This window comes from Neopsephotus bourkii, unplaced genomic scaffold (assembly GCF_033783945.1).
Source record: "Neopsephotus bourkii isolate Nb327-2 ecotype Australia unplaced genomic scaffold, CSIRO-AGI_Nbou_v1 NB_168, whole genome shotgun sequence".
NCBI lineage: Eukaryota > Metazoa > Chordata > Aves > Psittaciformes > Psittacidae > Neopsephotus > Neopsephotus bourkii.
The window spans coordinates 10100568-10125847 of record NW_026900684.1 but is presented as its reverse complement, the minus strand read 5'-3'; the positions used below and the strand labels follow the sequence as shown (position 1 = coordinate 10125847).

Sequence of the window (25280 nt, the reverse complement as noted above, 5' to 3'; positions counted from 1 at the left end):
TCCATTTTTCTGGTTTGCAAAGTTAAATTTTGGTGGTTTTTTTAATCAGAAAGTTAAGAATGTTGTCAGTAAGGTACATAAGTCATCTAATACCCATGTTGGATTTCGGTGTCTCTGCATTGCCAGAGCATAGAAAATCATGCCCATAGGTTTGCATGATTGCCATAGTTCCTCTGAAACCTAGCTCTCACATGCACTTGGTAGAGCTTAGTCATGCTAGGTGAATAATATCTTACTTGCTGTTTATCAGGAAACAGCTTAATTTTTAGAGCCATGAAGTACCTGCAGCTCAACTGAGTTTTGGTTCCTCAGACCTTAAGCATCAAACTTGTATACTCCAGATAGAATCAACTAGGTTGGAAAACACCTTTAAGATCCTCAAGTCCAGCCATTGCCCCAGGACTGCCAAGACCACCACTAAAATGGTTCCACCTATTTTAGTATTAAAGTATTAATGATGAAATGTAGTGGCATTTTCTTCTTCCTCTGTTATGTAATTCGATCAGAGGTAAATTGATTTTTGTTCCTTATTCTTTACAAATTGAAGAGTGTCCTTACTAAAGAATAAAGAACATCTTTACTAAATGAAGAGCACCTTAATATTTAAGCACTGTATTCACTATTCAAAAAACAAGCCAGGTTTTGCAGGGGGGATGCTTCTGATTGATGGCCCGTTATACTCGCAGAGCCTTCTTTAAATTTTCATCCTGGGTGTTTTAAAACAACAGACACAATACTATCTTGGTTGCATTGCAGGAGGACTATTGGTAGGTATTCTAACTACATGTTATGATTCTATTTTGAGCATACCCTGCTTTTGCACAGTGAGATTCCAGGTAGAAAAGTCTGCCATTTTACCTAATCCCAGTTATCATCATACTGAGAAGGCCACCACTATGACTGTGAGAGGGGTCAGTACAAGACAATGTGTCATTTTCACATACCCGTTACTTAAAATGCCCTTTTTGCCTCATTTATTTCCAGGAATCATTCTTTCACTTGCCTTCTTACTGCTTTCCAGGTGTGGATGTGTGGAGGTGGCATGTTTGATGTTCCATGCTCTCGAGTTGGGCATATCTACAGGAAGTATGTCCCATATAAAGTCCCTTCTGGAACCAGCCTAGCACGGGTAAGTAATTTGGTCTTGCTGTTTTTTGTATTCATTCACCATCAGTCTCCTCATTCCCCATGAACTAGTTTCCAGTAAACCATTTCAATGGAAAATTGAATGGGTTTCTATATTTCTGAAATGAGATGCGTAATTGCTGAAGTTATGCTGCCTTCCAGAGATAAAATTGCCAAGAATAAAATGGAAGCTTAAAAATACAGGGTTGGACATCTCAGCAGAGAACGTTTCATGCTGAGAAACATTTCATAACCTAGGAATAACCTAAGGCTTATAGATCTCAAATTGCACAGTGTTGCCAGTCATAGTTTTTACAAGCAGGACCAATTTGAATGCACATTTTCTATTGGTCAACAGAACAGGCAGAGTATCACAGAAGAGATGTTTTCAGAGACAAAAGGACTGAGTAACAGTGATTTGAGTGATTGCCTAATTGTTGTGTAAAACCTGGTTGTGGAATACAGCCAGCTTGGAGCCTTGTGAGTGAGAAATCGCAAGACCTCTAGACATTTTTGAAGGACTACTGAACACATCCATATCCATGATGTGCTAAAGAGAAAATGTTCTGCAACTTTCTGGAGATGTTCACAGGATGTCAAAAGATGAGAGACAAAGGGCACAGATGTAGCTTCCGGGCAGATACTAGTATTTATTCATGCTTGAGTTTAATCTTTTCTGTCTTAAAGGTTTGGGGTGTTTTTTTATAAAATGGCATTAGTATTAAAGTCTGCATATTGCCATAGGGTAATATTTTATGAATCATATTTTTTCTTAATAATGAAAATGTGGTATGAATAACAGAATAAATATCTTGCTTTAAGGGGAAGATATTCTTGGTTTCAGCACCACAGGACAAGGCTTGCTGTAGTAACTGGAGCAGAGGAAAGAGGCTGCCTGTGCTGCCTGCCTGACAGCTAGCTAGATAGAAAGAAGGATTTACCTTAAAAGAACGCCAGTGCAGACAGTGTGACAGCACAATACAGTAATGGTATTACTGGTGGCATTAGTGATAGTGACAAAAACTGTATTGACTGAATTGTGAGATTAAAATCTTCCCCCAGTATAGCTCTGTGTAATATCAGAGTTTCCCCATCCAGATTTTTTGACTGGGTGAAAGAAACTGCTTCATTTATGGTATCCCTTGCAAAAATCACACACTAATTGAAATAAGAAATGTAAAACTCAGTTTCTATTTTTCTCTGTTACACGCTAAGTATCCCATTAGAGAATATGCTGTCTTGTGCATTATCTGCAGGAGCAAAATACAATCATTTCTATTGGGACTACTAGCATCTAGTGCTGTTCAACGCTTAACTAGTTTCTGTGGAGGCACTGTGAGTACTTAGAACCATCAGGTACCCACAGCCTGCAGCCTCCCTGTAGTATTTAATTTAGCTTGATTTCAATAAATCTGTAATGAAATATTACCAAAAAACATTCCTAGCTTTAAAAATTAATTCTTTGCCCATGCACAGAGTGACTGTATCTTGTGGGAAAATATGTAGTTTGCTGGTCGAGAAGGTCTTATCCTTTCCATTCAGATAATAGATACTTTTTAATATGTTGTTGGGCTCCAAAACATGATGCTTAGGTAAATTTCTATCATATATTTATCACGGAAATGAAATTCTAAGGTTCCCAGCTTCTTCCCAGTACAGTACCCTAAATCAAATAATTGAAGTTAGGATACATTGCATCAAAGCTGCCAAGAGCATAAGAGCTGTATGTTTTAGTGTTTGGGGCTATCTCAATAACTAGCCAAGGAAGAGGGAGTTTGGTCCCTGACTCATCAAATTGTGTGTAATTTTAAAATGAAAAATACTCTCTTTTCCTCATCCAAGCCAGAAAAGGGAAAGAAAGGACATACTAATCATAAGTGTGTCAGTTCCTTTGATACAGACAGCCTGTGTTCCAAATAAAGTGCCCTAAATGGAGCTGTTAGCTGAAATAATACTATGGGAGTACACACAAGTGTTAGCTGGATATTTCAGCTATCTTTGCATTATCCTTCAAATATTATCTTACATCCTGAAAGGTTATAGTCTAGCCTTTATGAGTATTTTATCTAAAACTTCCCTCCTGTTCAAGACTATAATGAATAACACACTCAAGAATATCTGGAAGTATTATTCCTGCTGCCAAAAGCAATACTTTTCACTACTATGTAGTTTCCACAAAGGTTTTTACTAAATCCTTTTCCATCTTCTGTATGTAAAGGAGGATGCTGGAGATGCAGTTCATAAAGGAATGAGCCCTATGAAGCCCTGTTGTGATTGTATAAATGACCACAAGAGCCCCTTCATTAACCTTGTACAGACACTGTGGTAAAGAATGACAGATACTCCCATTCCATCCCACAGCAGCAGCACGAAGGATATGGAGACTGGAGTTACAAAGAGGACAGAGCTTTAAACAAATTCAGGCATAGCCCAAATCACGCCATGGGTTTCCTTTCAAGCTGTGTCAGCTTATGTTTGCCCTTAAAAATAATGCTTAAGGTGAACATTTTACCTTCCCTGGGGATTTCACCTTTCTATTATCTTTTATCAGTAAGTTTCAACACAGTTTCAACCAGCTACATAACACCTGATAGATGTAGATGTATTTTTAAAGAGCTGTGACCTGGCGTGAGGATCATATATGCTTTATTAAAGGAGAGACTTGTCAAAAACTCTGTTCTGCCTCCCCATCAATAAGTAACCGTTAGTGTACCACACACAGTGGTATGTATCGTGACATCAATTTTCTATGTCCTTTTCATCATATTTCTTACCTTCTTACCTGTCACTCAAGACCTGCAAAGCCTGCATGTAGTTTTTGCTGAACCATACCCCATTAACTGAAAAATATCTTATGAAATCCTGTCAGTAGAACTGTTTGGTGGCACAGAGCAAAGGTAAAGCAAGCTGTAAACATGCATAGTAGATTTATAAGACAGAATGTGACAGCCAAATGCAGATAAAAAAGCTGAAGATTTTTGTGTGGAGGCATTTTAAGATGTTGCTGCTTGCCAAATGCAGTCAGCCTCCAATTTACAGGTAATTGGGCATCAAGATTAATGGGCATACGGATGTCAACACTGACTCCACATTATGATGTGGAAGCACCGCATAATTTTTCATTCATTCCAAACCTGTCAACCTGTGCATAAAACTGCAGTGACTAATAACTTATTTTCCCTGTTTATATTAGGTAAGACATACAGAAAGCAAGCCCCAAAATCTTGAAGTCCTATGCAAGGTGTTGCCCTATGAAAAACTTCTAGTTGTGTTACTGGATTATTTTAGTGGTATTCTTGACTTTTGCTTCCTTTTTAACAATTCTAGCTAAGCCATTTTCTTTTAGCCAGTTACCTATTAAATTAGACTTTAAAATCTTTAAATCAGTAGCTTTTTCTTCCTTAGTTTGTTATTTATTTTGTCTATTTTCCCACTGGAGGGAAGGGTTTCTATTTGAGATTCTATAAAAGCCATAATAAATTTACCAAAGCTCACTGATCCACAGGATATAAAGAGATGAACTCAGAAATTCAAAATAAGGAAGGAGTTCTTTACTGTGAGGGTGGTGAGGCACTGGAACAGGTTGTCCAGAGAAGTGATAAATGCTCCAACCATGGTAGTGTTCAAGGGCAGGTTGGACAGAGCCTTGGGTGAGGTGTCCCTGCCCATGGCAGGGGGGTTGGAACTGGGTTATCTTAAGGCCCTTTCCAAACCAAATCATTCTATGATTCTAAAATCTTTCTTGTTCGCAGGTATTTTACGCAGCATTTTAGTATTAACTACGGAACATTAGAGCATTAGGCCTTTCTGAAGGGAAGGGCAATCCCACTGAAGTTCAAGTCTGGATGCTAACCCAGCAGTGTGGTGAATCCTAACCTTAAGCTGAACTCCTCCCTGCCCACCAGCACACAGGATCCCAGAGCACAGTGATCCTCTGACCCAGCAGGCACAAGCATGATTACATGTGCCTCTTTACACACTGTCACTGAATTGGAATTTGCACAAGTTTGGGTTCAGGAATTCAGCTGATAAAGTTGGGCTTAAATTCCCACCTGCACCATTTGTTCAGCCTTTTCATGCCACTTCAAAAAGGATCTTCAAAGAAAATTGCTGTAACTATGCCACCTGATGCTGTAACCATATTTGCATTTTGGACAGAACTTCCTTTAATATTATGACCAGTTTGGTCTTCTTTATTTTCTTCCCAGCTGCAGATAATGTTTGGGATTTTCTTAAAGGAGCCCATGAACACTTTTTTTTCAGCTTCCAGGCAAGTTAAAGAGCCAAGCAGAATCAGTTAGGTAATGGCTATGTTTTGTCATGATCGGGGTGCAAATCAATAGACGTGGCGTGCTGTTAAGCACTGCTGGCACTTTCCCAGTCACTCTGTAACACAAAAGACTGTAGCACAAAGTCAGTTGTGATTCAGCAGGCACAGTAAGCAGTTGAAACGTCATCTGAGAATAAGTAAATTATTCAGGAATCAAGCAAGAATCGCCTTCTTGGAACAGTGCAGCTATGACATAATAATTATGATGATTATACAATACAGCTTTTAAGTTTCCATTATTTTTTATTTAAGAGACTTATAAATTCATTATTAAAATTAATTAAACCAAGACCTTAAACAGAGCACTTACCAAAGAAAATCTTTGCATTAATGTCTTCTAATGCTTGAATACAAGAAAGTCATAGTAATTTTTTAAAACATATTTTTTTATATTTTCTCCAATCTGAATAGAAGTTTTCCTTTTTAGATAATAAATGCAACAGGACAGGCAGCTTAGCTATATAAAAGGAACAGCTAAGAAGATGGAAAGCTAGATGTTTCTGGACAATAACAAAATCAAAGTGGTGGTATCATCTGCTTTACAGGATTCATTCAGTAGGCTAGCACTGGAACGCAAGTTACATGGCTAAAGAAATCTATTTGGAATCAAACCCCTGAACTCTCTTCCAGGCCCAGCTGCAGAGGTTGGCTGTGGTCTGTATGTGCCCCCAGAGGATGGGTCTGTAAAACAAGCACAGCAGTAGCCAACAAATCTATGAAGATGCTGTCACACTGTCAGTATGCTTTTTGCAGCTCCCCTGCAACAACCCTACAGGGACCCATGGCTGAAAGCTGTGGGCAGGCAGCATCCTTCCAGGGACTGTGTCAGTCCCTGCCCTCCCAGCCCTGCAGGCTGGCCTCAAGTGGACCAGTGAGCAGAGATGCAGTCTTTAGTCAGTGGGCTGAGTTTTTGCTTTATTTCACTCTTTTCCAAAGTGTACACCATTGGGGTTTTATTTGTTTGTTTGTTTGGTTGGTTTTGCAGTGGAGATGAAAACCTGTACAGAAAGAATGAAATCCTGGCTGTTTGCAGATTACATCTGTGGAATTTCAGTTCTCGGTATTTGCACAGTACAGGCTAATACCTAGTCTCTTGTTTCTCTGCCAGCTGTGCTAACTCTTATAGGATTTATTTAAACACACCACCAGCTTTGTCACCTAGTTATCATACTCTCTTCCATGAAGAAGCATTCCCTTTATGCCTGCAGACATCTCTTTATTTTGTCTGGGGGTTGGTTTTTTGACACAAAAACAGTCTATTACTGGAATGAAACCCAGTTAAGTTTTAAACAAAGTTAAGCATAAAGGACCAAAATACAATGCCCAAGAGGGGGAAAGACTGACAAACACTAGTACTGTCTAAATTAAAAGCAAGTTAGGCAAGAAGGGGAAAGGGATGAAAACCCCCATTTAGACTTAATTGATGTGGACAGCTTAGATATTGAGACCAGAACATCACAAAGCTGTAACTGGTATCCAGGAAATGTTGTGTTGTGCTTTCACTGCGGAAATACAAAGAAATGATAGATGGCTTTCTTCCAACACTGACAGTAGGACCTTTGCATGAAATTGAGGGTCCCATTTTTCTCCATGTGAGTGCTCCAGAATTTTGTACCCTGCTGCTTCTGTCATACTAATCTATACTTGTCGGATGGGTTCCTCCAGTCATACTTTGTTCTCCTCCTCCATGATGATTGATTGTGACATTATGCTTCCCGTATTCCAGAGAAACATTAAGTATAATTGTCTTCGCTGGATGGATCCCTATGCGCTTTTTAAATACATTTTATGTAAAATAAATTGTCTATTCTATTCCTTCCAGCCAGATGGAATTCATCTGCTTCCAGAAGTAAGCAGGACACTCATTTTCAAGCAGCAACACTGTGCTTCACAAAATAAACAATAAGAAAAATAAATTAGGAAGATTATATAGATGAGGTAAATGTAACCCCACTGGAATTTTACTAGGAAGGAAAAGAGATTAATATGTCAGTTGTTGCAGAGACTGTTGTGTTATTTTTGGCAAAAAAACAGTTATATCCTCTCTGTTTTACAACTGAAATACAGTCAAGCTTCAGACGTGCTGTGGTGATTCATATTTGATTGGTATAATTGAAAGTGATTTTTGATGTTCTGGCTGATGAGAGAAATTACTATCATAATAGGAAAGACTGCACCAGCTGGTGACATCCAGCTTCCTGGAGGATGTTCAGATTAAATGTTCTGACAACAGGAACTTGTTACAGGTTCCAAACATTCCTGTAATAGTTTAATATTGACAAATGTAAAGTCTGTGGATTGCAGCCAAGGTTAGTTTCATGTAAACAGTGAGACAGACACAAAAGCAGAAGTAAAAAGGTCATGCAGGTGAAAGACAGATTGTGCAGGTGAAAATAAACCAATAATATCACCACTGCACTGCTTTAGTGCCACAAGATAATAAAAATCTACTTTAGAACACCTGGAAAAACTGAAAACAGGAATTACTGCTGCATCTGGAATGTCAACTGGAAAAGACACAGCTGGAGAATGGAGCTGCTCAGGCTTGCAATGCAGAGCAGTCTCTCTCTTGCTCTCATTGCAAGCTGGCATATCAGTAGCAGTTATGAAATGTGGAACTACCCTCTCATGTTAGAGACCCATCTTGTTAAACCATGTTTAGAAGGAATATTTATGAATCTGTCCTTTTACATGTCCCTGCCTCACTCCACTTTTCCATTCTCATGGCCAGCATCTACTTTCTTCTGACTGCATTTATTTGAGTAATATCATGTCTCTTGAAAATGACAGATGGTCTTGCACACTTAAAAAGAAGGGACAGTCATTTGATCAGAGAGATGTATCTTCCCTGCTCACTGAAGAAAGTGAAAGGGACAAAATGGTCCATGAAAAATATCCTCTTTTCAAGTGGAGAAGTCCTCGTTTATCTCTCTCCAGTCAAGTTGATTTAAAGTCTTTTATTGAGGTCCAGTGTACTGGTTTTAGCTGGAGTAGAGTTAATTGTCTTCACAGTAGTTTGTGCAAGGCTATGTTTCGGATTTGTGCTGAAAACAGTGTTGATAATACTGGTAATTTCTTGAAAAACAAATGTTTTCATTATTGCTCAGCACTTCTTACACAGAATCAAGGCCTTTTCTGCTTCTCACCCCACTCCACCAGTGAGGAGACTGCAGATATGTAAGAAGATGAGAGGGGACACAGCTGGGGCAGCTAATCCTAATTGATCAGAGGATATTCCATACCGTATGGTGTCATGCTCAGCAAATAAAGCTGGAGGAAGAAGGAAAGGGGGAATGTTTGGGTTGATGGCTTTTGTCTTCCCAAGTAACCATTACACATGATGGATCCCTGCTCTCTTGAAGGTGGCTGAACCCCTGCCTGTGCATGGGAAGCAGTGAATGAATTACTTGGTTTGCTTTGCTTTCACGCACTACTTTTGCTTTACCTGTTAAGCTGATATTATCTCAACCCATGAGTCTTCTCACCTTCACCCTTCAATTCTTTCCCAAATTGAACCCAGAGTGAGGTAAGGGGGAGAGGGCCACGTGGTGCCTAATTGCAAGATGTCCTGGGTTCAGCAGTAGCAGTCATTTTTCTCCTTCTTGGTAGCTGGTGCAGTGCTGTGTTTTTTACTTTCAGCCTGGGAACAGCACTGATAACACCAATGTTTTTAGTTGCTGCTCAGTAATGTTTACTCTGACCAAGGACTTTGTGAGTCTCGTGCTCTGCCAGGGAGGAGGGGAACCTGGGGGGAAGCAGAGACAGGACACCTGGCCCAAACTGACCAAAGAGGTATTCCATACCACAGCATATCATGTCCAGGATGTAAAACTGGGGGCAGTTACCCGGAAGGGGGAGTGCACTGCCAGGCTCAGGCTGGGTATCAGTTGACAGGTGGTGAGCGGTTGTATTCTCTTCCCTTGTTATTTCCCTTATCATTGGTGGTAGCAGCAGTGGTTTGTGTTATACCTTAGTTACTGGACTGTTCTTATCTCAACCCATGGGAGTTACATTCTTTTGATTCTCCTCCCCATCCCTCCAGAAGCAAGGGGTGGGGAAGAAGCGGGGAGAGTGCGAGAGTGGCTGCATGGTTCTGGGTTGCGGGCTGGGCTTAAACCACGACACCAGCTGATAGAATCATAGAATCATAGAATAGTTAGGGTTGGAAAGGACCTTAAGATCATCAGGTTCCAGCCCCCCCTGCCATGGGCAGGGATACCTCGCTCTAAAAGTTGTTAAGCCATGGCATCCAGGTATCAATGACATTGTAACTTACTGTCTTGTAAACTATTGCCAAGTGAAAATACAAACAAAGTCACAGTCTTCATTGTGTGAGTTCATGCAAATTTAAAGAATACTTGTCTAAATGTAAGTCCAACAATAAAAGATTTACTGGAGAGTAAAAGCATAACACAAAGTGGCACAAAACTTGATTATATCAAGAATACGTGCATAGGCAACTGATGGCAGCTGATGAGTCAGTGTTAGTGTGCTTGCCATCCCTCTTGTATGCATCTCACAGCTTTTTGGTGACAACTCTCACACCCTGACATATAGAAATATGTATCTACTGAAATATTGTTGAGCCGTATTCAGTCTTGTACAGAATTTTTTCACTGAAAGTACAAGAGAGAACAAATTATCATTGGTCTGTCATGGATAGGTCCTGAGAAACATCTCAGATACTCATCTAGAGTCCCTGTGATTTCCTTACATTGTGTGTCAATCAGGTAACTGATTAATAATGAATTGATCTTCATTTAATTGCTCCTATTTAATTTTTATTTTTCCTTTATTTCTGTTTAAAGACCAGAGTAGGCAATCTGGACATCTGTACCCTTGCAATGAATTTGACAGCCAAGCTAAGCTACAGCAGTTTTCAGCTGTAAAAAGGTTTCATTTTTCCTTTCCTCATATGTGTATATATGAGGTGTTCAGACTGAATGTAGGCAAGCGTGATTAACCACAAAGATATCCCAAAACTAATTCTTCGTATTGATGAAGATAGTCGATGCAATTTGAGAAACCGTTATGTAAAAGAATTTTCTTTTGAAGATTACGTACAAACAGAAATCAAGGAGATTCAAATCTAACTCTTTATTTTGTTCTAAATTCATTGCAGATTAGATTTACTGTGAGGCTGAGGGGTACTTAAATGATGCTATAAAACATTCACAAAATGCCACCTAATCTGGTAGTCTCTTAAACTCCTTTGACCTGTGTGTTATGTGGCACTATACACACACAGAATAATGTCCTAACAAAGTCAAACAGCTTAGCACCTGTTTTGCAGCTAGAGTCTGTCAAGATTTGGTAGGTATTCATAACCATTCCCACTTCTGGTGTTTAATATGCTGACATGCTCAGATTGTGTCTAGCCTTGCCGAAGGCTCAGGTATGGAGGAAGTGACTGTCCTCCTTTCTCCACCATGTCGGACATTCACCCAACTTGCGGGAAAGGCAGCTCTGGGAGACTCATAAAGAACTTGAATTCAGATCCTTACCTTACACTAAGTCACTTGATCAGTAGCCCTTTAAGTATTCAGAGATCAGCAGTCTCATTTTGGTTGGGGTCCTCTGCCTTTCTGTTGTGATGAATAAAAGACAAACAGTTCACTGACATTTGGAGAGAAGAGTTATGTTCCTAGGAGGTTCTTCACATTGGGTGACTTTTCATGCTGTTAGCAACAGAACAGGGGTCTTACAGCATACAAGAGCTCACTCATTTCATCTTGGACTGCCTGTGTTTTTACTCCAAGAACATGCTAGATTAGCATGTTCTAAATGGGAATGTAAATTATGTTTGCCTTTATTGTGCAAGGTTGCACCAGCCTAGGTTTTGGGACACCAGCATTTCCTGACTATGTTCAATTCAAGTATGGGGATTAACTGCAATTTGAAGTTTTGCTATTAGTCTGTACATGTTTATGTTAAAAGTAAGTGTGATTACAGGACTTGTGTAGTGATAATAAGGATAAGAAACCCATGCTAACTGAAGTCAACAAACATCTTTAAAACCAAAGTGTTTGGATGCTAAGTACTTGCTTCCTGGTAACTGGTAATTTCAGAAAGAGCTTCCCACTGCTCCAGGACAGAGAGTTCCTTGCAGTCGTGTTTATAAATAGTATGGAGATTCAGAGCTAGGAAATCAAGAGTTTGTATTTTTAAAAGGGAATGTATTGAAATTCAAAGGGTTGCCTCATAAGGGTTCAGTTTATGACAGCAGTGTATAAACATGCTAAGAATAATATATAGGTTCATTACAGGATCTGGCAAGTTCTGTGAAGATTTTTAGCATACCATGGAGAAAATGGTCTTTGATGAACTGGAGAACAAAGTTTTAAATAGATTTGTCAAAAGTGTCTTACCTTATAGTTGGGGAATGGTGGGAAGAACTGATTTATATTTTTTTTAATGTATTTTTTGATGGGTTTACACCCCACACATACAAAAATGATAAAGCAGTTGTTGGAAAACAAAGAAGTTTTGACTGGTAAATGAGAATTTTGAGCTAATGACCAGGTATGGTATCAAGATTTCTGTTTGTCTCCTCTTTTATTCAGTTACAATAATCTAAAGCAGAAAGCAGTTCTTTTAGTTCAGCCAAATAATTAAAAAGAACACTCCAGCAGAGCCTGCTCTTGTTATTGATGGGGTAAGTTGCTGCTAGAGTTACTCTAAATTTTTCTTTCCTAAGAGAATGTTTTTACTATATTTTTACTGTATAGTTCTATTTATAGTATGTTTTACAGTATGTTTTTTAAATATTAAAATACCACTGTCAGATAAATTAAAATGAAAGTCAACTTTATGTGGAGCATGAGCCATTTTTGAATAAGGCTATAAACGTTGTTAATTCTTACACTGCTTTAATTTTACTTGCTCTGTCCCTGAAGGTTTTAGCATATTTGATCCCAGAAAGAAATCACAGAGAAACTTATCTTGCAGTGTCAGCTAGAAGTACTTCATTTGTTCTGTATCTTGCTGTCGTTGTATTCAGATAAGCCTTATTAGTTCAGAGACATTTAGTTTGCATGGATTAATAAAATTCAGGAAAGGAATTTTCAAATGAATCTCAAAAGCAAATCAGAGTACAAATCAGGCTTACTTAGATGCAGAGAATGTTCTGAGAAGAAACATTACCTTATGTTGATGATAATCAGATGTATATTGTCCTCCAGCTTATTACAGAGTGAATCTCAGCATTCTGCAGTTAGTGTTCAATAAAACGAATATTACAAAACTTGATTATCTTGTTTTTACAAACAAAGCAATAAGAACACCCTAGTTTCTCAATATCATCCACTGAGATGTTGCTATGTTGGTGGGATAAGAGGTTATTGGGCAGCTGTGGAAATGCAGAATAGACTAAGCCTGTACTGCACTACAGCATCTGCATATGAATTTGTGTGGATTGAGTTGCAAGAGGAATTTTAAAAGCAAAAAGAATACAGAAAAATTTGCCCCCCCACCCTTTTCATCTTCTATGATGTTAAATACCAATAAAATATATCTCTTTAGTCTCATCTACTCAGGATATTTGCTTATGTCTTTTCTTATTATTATTATTTTATTTTATAATTTGTGACAGCTAATTTAAATAATTATTATTTGAATAAGTTCTTATGCAACAAAACAGGTCATTCTCTTTCCCGTAAAATGCAATCAGAAATAAACTTTGTGGGTCATAAGCCAGAACTGGATTTCATGGAACAGAAATAGTCTTATATATGTCTGCAGTATGACTTCAGAAAGCCACACATTGCCATACCTGTTCCACGAGCTGCTTTGCTTCACGTCAGCTCCACTTCAGGGTTATGTGCTATGCTTTTGCATGTCCTTATTATCACACCAACACAACGAAGCTTCCAGTCCAAGGTAGTGCAAAACCAGCTGTGAGATGGGACAGAGCAAGCTCCTGGCCGTCTGCCCCCATATGTATGCATGTAAGACCTGACCTTAAAGCTTAGGTAGGAATTGCTAGCTGATTAAGCAGTATGATGACAGCTGAAAGTTCAGATGCCTTTCAAATGCAAAGTTCAATAAATCAGGAGTAATTTGAACCATTCAAGCACATTAGGAGGTTCTGAACTAACAGGAAAAAAAGCATGGGTACCAATGTGAGCAACTGAAAGAAAACTTCTGTTCAACATCCATCATTAATCAAAAACCCATGTGAAAATGCATAAAAAATGTGAAGGAAAATAATTTGTTCAAAAGACAGAAGACCATATCATATAGAGTCAGCAGGAAAGCAATATACTTAATACTCTGTAGTACTTGCTTAACACTGTGATGAAGATAACATACATTTACCAGTATTTTTCCATGTTTTAAGACTGAGAAATTAGACCAACTAAGCTTAAAAGTTGTGTGGGCTACTGAATTTACTTTTTTAATTCTCACCATTAGAAATGGCATTCACTCAAACCAGGAAGAAATTAATTATTGCTTTTTTTTCCACTGCACAGAACCTGAAGCGTGTGGCAGAGACATGGATGGATGAGTTCGCAGAGTACATTTACCAGCGACGGCCTGAGTATAGACATCTCTCCACTGGTGATATCTCTGCCCAGAAGGAACTTCGCAAGCACCTGAAATGTAAAGATTTCAAGTGGTTCATGGCTGCAGTGGCTTGGGATGTCCCCAAATATTACCCTCCTGTGGAGCCTCCACCTGCTGCCTGGGGAGAGGTAAGGAATACACAAATTGCATCAAATTTAAGTAAGTCTAACATTTTACATTGCAGGAAATTAAAGTTATGAAACTAGATTTCTCTCCTATGATAAGTAGTGTTATTAAGGGAATTCACTCTGGTTGGAACTAGCCATTAAAATGAGAAAACATCATGTCCTATCTCTATGCTGTCCCTTTTATAATTCATTACAATTTTGTGTGTACAGGCTATAAGATGCATAGACAATGAGCAAGCAAATGTGGGAAAGAATGTGTAGCACTTATTACTGCATGTCACAAGATTATTTTAGATGCTGAGAATCACCTTAGTAAAAAGAAGCTCAGAAGTCAACACTATTTTTTATGTATCCACTTACATACCTTCTCTTGTTCTTACTAGGACAATTGTATGTAGGGGGAGTTGGGTTTGCTCTGTTTTGCTCACATGTGCAAGTGTGACAATCAAAGCCTGGATACTTTTAAAAGAACTGGTTTTGCTCAGCTTTTCATTTGCATTCTATATGTACTGTCATGACTGAGTACCAGTAGCAGACAAATGCAATTTCTCCTTTGGGGGATGAGGGATGCAGGGAGACCACCAAAGAGACACGAGAATCTGAGCATCACTCCAGAGTAGGGGCAAGCAAACAGCCTGATGGAGCTCTCCACCTGTGATCAAAGATGTTCTGCATTCAGTCCTCTCTGAAGAGGAAAGCTGTAGCACATCTTGCTTGACAGTTTGTTTTGTGTAGGAGAAAAGAAAACACAAATAGTGCAGGGACAGAAAATTACTTCCATATCTCTGCTGAAATTTGCAGTAGCCTTTTACCCCAAGGAGCTACAGTGCATTCACTCCATGGAAATTTGGCAGTGCAGATGGTTTTTGCCTCTCAATTCATTAAGGTTTATAAAGAAGGCTTTGCTTTTTCAGTGTATTGTGCTACTTTTAAAATCACAGGAATATCTGTACTGTGAATTCTGGCCTTCTCTGATTTTGCTGGAGGTGTTCCTGGGGCTGAAGTTGAAACTTTGACCAGAACATTTGGTAAGACCCCTCACACCTGTGCATATCCACAGTAGTCAAGGCTGGACCATGCAGGGGGTTTCTAAACAGGTGCTTCTACTATTCTCCAGAATATCTTTTTTAAAAAGCAAATTACCTCATTCCAAATTTAATAGTAGCTTTCTGTGGTAGTAGCAGTCCTTAAGTCCTCTTTGTAAGCTACCAATTACAGATATTCAGAGGAAATTCAGTTTGTGTCTTACTGTTTGCTACTTTTTGTCAATAATGAGTTCCTTTTCTGTTAAAGTTGTTTTTGCCTTTTACCTTTGCTGCTGTCCACACTTTATGGGATTAATGTATACCAAGAGGTACGGATTTTATCAGTAGAAATCAGGCTGGATCAGGTGCTGCAACTGCTACTATGATTTTCCTTCACTATCATCTTCCACATCTATACACTGTGTCCTTGGATGACTGTGACCATGAGATGTGTAATTTCTCTGCCCAGCTGAACAATCCTTAACCATAGGATCTAAGTACAATAGATTGTGATTCAGGTATTCATTCTTTTTTACGGTAATATTAGTATACTTTTTGCATAAAAGCAAGACTTTGACAAAGAAAATAAAGAATCTTAGCAGTAGAATCAAATCTGTACCTTAAAAGTACTTACTGAGCTTTTAGGAAGGAAGTGCAGACCAAAGGCTTTCTTTTTTCCTCTAAAATGTACTTTCTCTTGAACAATGAGAAGTTTCAGCCTTACTACTCTATTTTTTTCCTGAGACTGTCATATTCTTATGAAGTTTTAATTAATTTATTGGCACTTGCAAGATACTTGAAAAAACTTGAAGGTCAATGGCTGTCATAATTAGAAGCTGAAAGAGGAAAACAGACTGTGTGTTACTGCTTTGTAAGAATCAAGCAGCTCCAGAAACCTTGCTGATTATACACACCAGAAGTCTGTGCCAAGACTGACTGTCATTTAGTACCCTCTCTGCTTCCACTTGGAAAGACTTTATGTCTGCTTGTCTATGCCAGTCTGAGAAAGAATAAACAATGAACTACTCAGACGATTTTTGGCTCCAGTATTTTGATATCTTGCTAGTAAAAGCATGTGGTGGGAAAGCAGGCATCTCATAAACAGCCTCTGTACAACTCTTGTTTTGCAAATGCATTTATTTAAAATGTGACCCTCAACATTTCTTGACCAAGTCTGTTCATGATGGAAAAGAAGGAAATTTGAAAACCAAAACCCATTCTTCTTCACTATGCTTGTCATGGCCTTATGTCTTCTGCATGTTTCTGCCTTTTGTCCTTTGTGGCTGGCAGTGTGTATGTTCCCTTGATATCCTGTTCTGCCTTGTAACATCTCAAATATGTGTAGTAAAGCAATGTAACAACAAATCCAGACAGAAAAGGTTAGTGAGACTGTCAGTTCTGTGTCTGGGTGAGATAACTATACTCTTTCCTCTCCCACCATGGGAAAAAGGAAAGTTTTCAGTTAGGTTTTGTTCTTACCCTTCTGAATATATTGGGAAGTATGCTACATGTTAAAAAAAAATAATACCCATCCCATTCTCTTTCTAAGATAGAATAATTTATTTGTAATGTGTATTTGAAATCCTGTTGAAGGAAGTTAAAACAATAGCTTCATTAGGTGAGATTTGGACACCCAATGTTTTCTTAGGAAGTACTCATGAATCTGCAAGCTGTGATCCAGCATGAATATACTGTGTAGATATCACAGCTTCCAACAATATCTTTGAAAACACATTTTACAGTAAATCAATCATATAGTGTCAACCGTTGTAATTTATTATAGACTGCTATAAAAAAATATTCAGTCAAAAGGAAATATTTAGGCTTGGTTTCATTTGCTGTTACATGAACTTGTGTCCTGGGTTCAGCAGTAGCAGTCATTTTTCTCCTTCTTAGTAGCTGGTGCAGTGCTGTGGTTTTGACTTTCAGCCCAGGAACAGCACTGATAACACCGATGTTTTTAGTTGCTGCTCAGTAATGTTTACTCTGACCAAGGACTTTCTGAGTCTCATGCTCTGTCAGGGAGGAGGGGAAGCTGGGAGGAAGCAGAGACAGGACACCTGACCCAAACTAACCAAAGAGGTATTCCATACAACAGCACGTCATGCCCAGGATGTCAAACTGGGAGCAGTTACCTGGAAGGATTAGATCACTGCTTGGGTCCTGCAGGGTATCGGTCAATGGGTAGTGAGCAGTTCCCTTATCATTATTATTATTGGTGGTAGCAGCAGTGGTTTGTGTTATACCTTAGTTACTGGACTGTTCTTAGCTCAACCCGTGGGAGTTACATTCTTTCAGTTCTCCTCCCCATCCCTCCAGGAGCAGAGGGGAGGAAGGGGAGGAAAGTGAGAGAGCGAACTGCATGGCTGGGCTTAAACCACGACAACTTTGTATTCAATGACCTAATACACAGTAAATCTTTCAGTCACTGCATTATTGCTGAGCTATAGGACCGGAAAATACTCCTTTCTCAGTCCCAAACTTGTGGATTTTACAGAAGTGTTTTACAGCACTGGCATGAAAACATCACCCATGAAGTTAAGTCAAGCAGCACATTTGAAAAAGGATTAAAGCTTAAGAACTCACTAACTTCTCTTTTGATAACTTCCTTTTTTTAAAGTGTCATACTCATACTCTTAATGAGTCAATCTGAGCCCACCAAGTGTCACACATCTTTTGTACAAAAGCGATATAACCAGCTACTCCCCACCCTGCACAGAGCAAGTGCTGCACACAGCTGGGCTGTTCAAATTCTTTCATCGGGATCAATGTCGTGATGAATAACAGAGTCCCCTGTTTCTTCAGTGAGGTCTTTGGCAGCGCTTGGCTTCTTTTAACTTTGACTTTTCCTTTTTATGGCTCACACAAAGGATAAAAACTTTTAAAATTACTATGTATCAGTTGACAGGAAAGTGGCTCATTTTTCCGTATTTGATCTGTAGACACTGATGGCCCTAGGCTTATCTGAGAATGTAAGCTAAAACTGGCTGTAAGTGCTGCTCAAATGAAAAAAGCAATATAAATGGACATTGCTCATGTCTTTGAAGAGCTACAGCCACTTTCTTATTTGAGCCATTAAGTTAGATGTATGGAAAACATTATATAAACTGATAGCACCAGGGTGCCCCTCTCGTTGCTGTACTGGGACACGCTATGGATAGTCCCAACACCATCTCCATGTTCATATTAAACATAAATTTGGGTTTAGATTTCTATGATTTCCCACTTTCTGCTTTTGGCACAGACAGTTTTGTGCTGTGATGAACATGCAGGGTAGCTCCTTCCTCGTCACAGCACCAGCGAGCTAAACTACTCTCAAGGCCTGGCCTACTCTGGAGAAAAGTCTTTTTAACATGAACTGACTAACTTCAAGCATGCAAGCTGTAGTTTTAACACAAGTTCACTGCTTTTTTTTTGTAAAACCCAAGGATTACTGTATCTAGGCTTACCCAGTGGCTTCCTCTTACGGCTTTCTACCTCATTTACAGTACAGGAGTCAGATACTACACCAGCAGAAATCCCACCCAGGTGACTCATCTTTGTCTCACACGCATCAGTGGAGCACTAAGATGCCTGTATGTACATCCTTGCTCAGACACCCCCAGTGTAAAAGAGGAAAAAAACAGACCCCTTAGAGTTTGTATTCTCTGTGTTCTCAAACCTTATCCACTCTCCATAAGGACCACAGGACCCATAGTCTTAGTATCTTTCCCAACACGTGTTAGGATGGCATTTCAAGAACTAAATATGCCTAATGACTTACATGTAGTGTCCCATGCTTTTCTGAGGATGTCTAATTCTGAAACAGCCTTTAAGATCACTGCTAACCATCCTTGTTAGTCCACACAGACTCCCTGAGAGCCAGCTTTTCCCATATAGCTATCTGTGTGTACAAATGATAGCATAAGGTTGAGCAAATAAGCTTTCTATGTAGCAACTCAATGCCCTTCCTGCATGGGTGATAAAATCTGCCTCTTGTTCGTACCCAGTCCCTGCAATTTCCCAAATGCAAATGTTGGAAATATGAGTGTATTAGAATCACTAGCTATTTCTTTTCTAGTTGTAACCCATCACCTCAGAAATTTAAAATCCATTTTGCTGTGCGACTGAAGACAAGGCAGTTCAAATGCATATTGATGTATAAATGAGAAAAAAAGCCTCTCCTTACTCTGCTTCTACTTTCCTTCTTTTGCCCATAAAAGCAACTTAGGGGATTTGCAGGCTGTGTGGTACTGGTGCTCGGCAGAACATTCCCCGTGGCTCTGGCAGCAGCATGATGGCTCAGTTCAATTTCTAGCAACTGCCAAGGCCACACAGAAAAAGCCAGAGAACAAAAGCACAGACTTGACTGAAATGCCTGTATTGCAAAAAGAAAATGAGAAACAAACCATGACCCCTCTGCAGTGGAAACGAAGGATAAAACAAACCAAAAAAGGATAAGCTAACATGTAAGCTGCAACAGACCAGAGGAAGAACTAACGCAAGGAAACCTTTCCAGGAGCACAGGGAAGAGGAGAGGAAATAAAGAACAGGGAAGACAGATTCCAGCAGTGAGGGAACTAAATGTAGCTTCAGCTACCTTTTCCAGAAATGTGTTGGACACATTTGCTGCATAGTCCAAATGACTGAGAATGGGATGGAGTTATGCTAATCAAGACAAAATTATGAAAGCCCTTTAATCTAATAAGCATTCATTGGATGTGGAGTATATTCACTGTCATTTTATAGTTCTGAATCACATAAATATACCCCAACTATTAATGGCAATTGTTAGCAGCTCCATTTTAATTAGCTCTCCTGTTCTAAGAACAGAACTTAAGTATCATTTAATTTTGTATTAAGCCAGAAATCTTTATTTATGCAAATTTAAGTGCACTGAGAAATGAATGAACACTCTCAAAAAAATTACACTTGAAGTAGGTATTTCACATAAAACTTTAAGAATATAAAATTAAAATCTGTTCCCCTCATTAATCTTTCCAGTCTCTCTTCCTGGGTGATGTGAAAATGAAGGCAGGGTTGTTGAGAACTAATTATTTTTCATCCTTCTTTTTTCAGTTAACATGATTCTTTGTACTATGGAGCTGCTCTGTGCAGTTTCTGCATCTGGTGGTGTGTATGAAATGCTAGTGGCTTACCTCACCTATAGCAATTTTTACTCTATTGAAAACAAGCAAAATTACCCTAGAGTTTGGCTTGTCTGAGTTTTAGAAGAATACTACTCTGAGATCTGGTGAAGGCTGAAAGGTTCTTGGAGCCAGTCACTCAAATGCTCCCCAATTATTTGCCCTGTCTGCTCTTTTCTAGGCTAAACAAATGCAGCTCCTAAAAACTTTCCTGAAGGTGACTTTTTTACATCTTCTCCACCTTGTGTTGCTTTCCCATCTGTCAAACTCTTTCTTAGATCATGGTGAACAGACTCGATTCCAGTCCTTCAGAATCAGAAAATGGGCAGAGTAGCTCTCCCATGTGTCTTGCAAGCAAGAGAATTGCCCCTCCTTGCAATGTTTTGTGCTATGCTGAGACGTTTTCCATCTTTTGGATGTGTATGAGGTATGCAGTTGCAATGTTTACATTTGTCTAACATAATATGGCAACAACAGTGACTTCTGAAATATTTTCCGTGGAAAAATACACATCATCTTAATCTCCATTCAGCATTTAGCTCTTCTTTTTTTTTAATTAAGGATCAAAGTAGTGGCTAGAATGTCAAAATATGCACCTGTTTTCTATACATTATACATAAAATATTTGTGCATGTTTCTGTGCATGTATGTGCGCTTTGATTACTCAGTTTCTGTGCAGCTCATTCACAGGGTAAGTATTTTAAGAAATCTCTTTGTTCTGGAGCTATCTGAAGGAATTTTAAATAGCCCGGCTAAGGCACTTAAGGAGAAATGTGCATGTATTTGCAAACTAAATTAGGATCTCACTCCTTTTGGTGGCAGCGGGCAACCTAGCGGGCAACCCAGTCTTTCAAAAAATACATGTGGCAGCAATGGTACATAACTGTTACGACTGATGGTCACAGATTAATTATGATTCAGTTGATTCTATCTCCAAAAATGAGATTTTCCTTTAAGAATAAGTTACACTGCAGAGTGCTTGCAGAAGGCATGCAGACAGCACAAGGAACCTCCGTGGGTAAGCATACTTTCAGCACAGATTTGCTGAATACTTTTTGATTTTATGGACTTAGGGCACTAGTGTGTGACCTTATCTACAACAGTGTTACTGTGTCAAAGAACAAGGATTGGAACAGGGTGTGCCTGGTTCCTTAAGAAATACAGCTCCAAAGCCTGTAAGGACCTCATATGGGAATAATTTCCTCTTATTACAGTTGATCTCTCTTGCTCTGGTAGGAGCAGGCAGACCAAGCTTTCAACTTCTCAGACTTTTTTCTCATGGTTTCTTTGCGTGAAAGTATTTCATACAGACCTACCTTTCATTTGTCAAACAGAAACTTTGCTGCTTCTAAACTTGCTCTCCCAAAAAGTAGTTCAATGAAGGACAGCTGTCTACTCTGCAAAAAACAATTCCCACCAGTTTTATGTCATGGTCAGTCTGAAATCCTTCAGAGGTAGACTTAACATCGGAAGCCCTATTCCGTACCCTGGTGTAATATGAAATATTAATGCTTGGTTTTGCAGATACGAAATGTGGCAGCCAACCTCTGTGTGGACAGTAAACATGGAGCCACAGGGACTGAGCTGAGGCTGGACATCTGTGTGAAGGATGGCTCAGAACGAACATGGTCACACGAACAGGTATTTTAACAGCAGAAGGAGAAAAGCAGTGTAAAACTCCTGCTTCTCCAGTTTCTAAACATTTCTCCGAGGGCTTTTCCTTATCCTAAGGCAAAGGAATGCAGGGTGTGGAAATAATCTGTGAATTATTGCTGATCTTAATAGCTTTTACAAACTACTCTTTATCATAACCTCAGAAACTCCAGCCGCCACCTGGTCTGTGTATTAGTCTTAATTTCCAAAATGCCCAAACTGCTTTTTGGTGCGCCATTCTCCCCCACTGTGTCATGAAAACATGTTGATTTTGGTTCAGTTACCTAAAAGTATTTTATAGTACCTGGACTTGTAAAGCTCTAGTGGTAGACTGCTTTTATGCTTTCATCTCAGTAAATTCTGTAAGTGGTTATATTTTAAATGAATATGAGACAAAAGGAAGATAAATGGGTAAAAGCTAGAAAGAAAGCATTTCAGAAAGACAGGGAATGATAAAGATTCAAAAAAAAAAAAAAAGCTTTTATCTAGGTAAAAATATATTAGCTCTCAGGAGAATGGAGGAAAAGAGCTCTGATTTGTACTCATTGTGAGTGCCATAGGAAAGGGGTCATGACCCAAAGGCTATGGGTCTGGCCAACCTGAGCAGAGAGAATCCAGATGAAAAGTACAACCTAACCATTTATTAGCAATTTTAGTGAGCATACCTTTCACAGGGGAAGGTCCCAGATTAGAAAAAATTCCCAGTGCTTAGGAGAAAAATTGACCTGGCAGTCACACACAGCACTTTGTAAAAGCTTAAAAAGCTCAGGAGAGGGGAGTTCTAAGGGGTATTTGAAGTGCTAAGGTCAAGAAATCCTTCTCTGAGGATACTCAGAAATGCAGGGGGAGAGGTGCAAGTGCCTGAAATGGAGAAGCTGAAGCATAATTGCAGCTTAGGGAAGCGCCAACATAGGAAAAAGAAAGTTACTGAAGACTTCCTCACATAGCTACCAAAAGATATAGCACAGTGATAGGATGCCAAGACTAGATAAATATAATCCTGTTTGTTTATGAAAGCCAGTAATTCAAGCAACTAATTGAAAAAACAGTTGTATGGTCCACAGTTGATCATCACAGTGCTTTCTGGCTTTAAAATCTACAAACCTGAAGAGCTCCAGACCTTTCTGAGAAGGGAGGGAGTCATGTCCTGACAGACATGAGAGAAAGGAGGGAAGAAAACTGGACAACAAAGTGAGAAAAGAAAAATTTAGCAAGGAAAGCAGAGCAAAGGGAGGCTTGAAGTATCCTTTGAAACAGTAAGTGCTTGTGAGGAAGGGGAAGGGGTGCAACGGGAGAAGGATGTTAGGAAGAAATCCATGTTTCAAGTGTAATCCAGTGCGTTGTGACGTTTGGGATCAGACTCCATGTAAAGGTCTCATACTACACTAATGACAAAAAGTGACTTCATTAAAATAGATAGGGTTAAGCGAGAGGAGTTCTATCAGCCAGCTCTTCAGATCATAGAACCAGAACCAGCCTGAAGCACATCCGTGCTTGAACTGCACTCCAGGGACAGCATAAATTATTTCTGCCGGGTTGGTGGGGGAACAGCATGTACCTTCTTACTGTGGGACAGCATGGAAGATACTGCCAGGGAACACCACTTCTCCTGCCTAAGCAGTGTGACTGTGTTTGGAAAGGTCCATTTGCTGGTCAGTTTGGTGATTTCTCAGGGCTGCTGTAGATGAGGGACTGGGTGGTGGGCACTGCTGGATGCTCGTCCTGAGGCTATTGCACCTCCAGGCAAGCAAATGCAAAACACACCCAAAGGCAGCTTAATTATCTAACAGCTATTTAGCTATTTAACCCTCAAAGCAAGCTGTTTTCTTTTGTTTCAACTCATTTGTTGCAGGTTGTGTGTTAAAATCTGGCCCTAGGTTGGTGACAGTTGATAGAAGTGTGGTTTAGATTGGTATGTTTTGATGAAATTCCTTGATTCATATTCAGTCCCAAAGGCTGAATATTGCCTGCAGTGTGTGTGGGATCACAGTCTAATAAATCATCTCCTGAGGAGATGTGGTCTTCCACTTGCAACATAGTAAGCTGTGAAGATGAACTTGGTTAAAGAGTGTTTGGGAAGGAGTGCTGAACACCTGACCGACCCTCAGAGAGCAGCTCCTTATTGATTAGGTATTTTGGGTTTGTTGCCTACATGTTTTTTTACATATGCCAGTAGAAACTATCAGCATTAATGAAAATATCAAGCATTTTATTATCATATTTCAATCAGCTTAGATTGACACTGAGCTGCTCTTGTAACTTGTGGTATAAATTGACAGAGATCACTGCACTTTCTCTGAATTTCTCCAAAATTAAAACACAAAGGGGTAGGAAAGGGGCAGGAGGATAGGTTGGACAGAGCCTTGGGTGACATGGTTTAGTGTTAGGTGTCCCTGGCCATGGCAGGGGGTTGGAACTGAATGGTCTTAAGGTTCTTTCCAACCCTAACTGTTCTATGATTCTATGATAGCACAGTGCAGTGTTCTTCCAACTCTGTCTGCCCAAGAGCTAAATTCAGGGAAAACTGGGTCTCTGCTGGACTGATAACCAGCAGCAAAGGAAAATGACAGGTATCACTCTTTCTTCTCAAGTGCCCCAGCCTGGCCAGGGAGTGAGGTGGACAGGCATCATCTCCAGCACAGCTCACCAAGCAGCTGTGCAGCCTGCTGAGCTTTTTCTTCTCTGCCTAGAGGTATAGTTCAGGTCAAGGTGCAGTTCTGAAATGTGGCATTTCCTCTTTGGGCAGGGCAAATGTTGTCCACACAAGTCTAACCCGTAGTCAAAGCACAATGCCAGCTGACAGACTCCAGCCAGGCAGCAGGTAATTGAGCAACGTTGTCAAGCTGGAAAGCATTAATACTATCAAAAAGACCTTTGTCCTATATACGGTCCCAATCCAGTGGCTGTATCAGGCAATCATTCTTCAGGCCCTGTGCCAATTACACATGGCACTGGAAAGCTCTGTTTTCCCCAGATACTGTGTGACAAGGCTAGGCTGCATGAAAGGCATGAGGGCTGAATGGTTGCTTGGTTGCAAATGCAGAGGATGGGGCTGTTTTCTGGGCTCTGTGGTATGGGAGAAGGCAGAATATGAGCATCTGATGGGACAGAAGGCTTCTTGGGTGCAGCATGGAGCAGTGAACAGCAGCTTGGCAGGTTGCAGGTTATCACCAGCCTGCTGTTTGTTAATAATGTGTCTGGAAATGTAGGTGCAGCCTTGTTGCAAATCAAAAAATAGACAGGAATGAATGAAGTGGTACAAAAAATTCATTCACTTCTCATAAAATCCAACACGCGTGGCTCCTAACAGCTTAGGTCAAAGGAACAA

At 39.7% G+C, this 25280-nt stretch overlaps 1 protein-coding gene across 1 annotated transcript in view; it reads left to right on the top strand.

Moving 5' to 3' along the window:
* GALNTL6 (polypeptide N-acetylgalactosaminyltransferase like 6) overlaps window positions 1-25280 on the top strand; it is a 485664-nt gene that overhangs the window by 450803 nt on the left and 9581 nt on the right. Inside the window, exons 8-10 of the mRNA XM_061372533.1 lie at window positions 1022-1129; window positions 13927-14148; window positions 21824-21940. Coding sequence (XP_061228517.1) covers window positions 1022-1129; window positions 13927-14148; window positions 21824-21940 — 447 coding nt within the window. The remainder of the gene's footprint in view (window positions 1-1021; window positions 1130-13926; window positions 14149-21823; window positions 21941-25280) is intronic.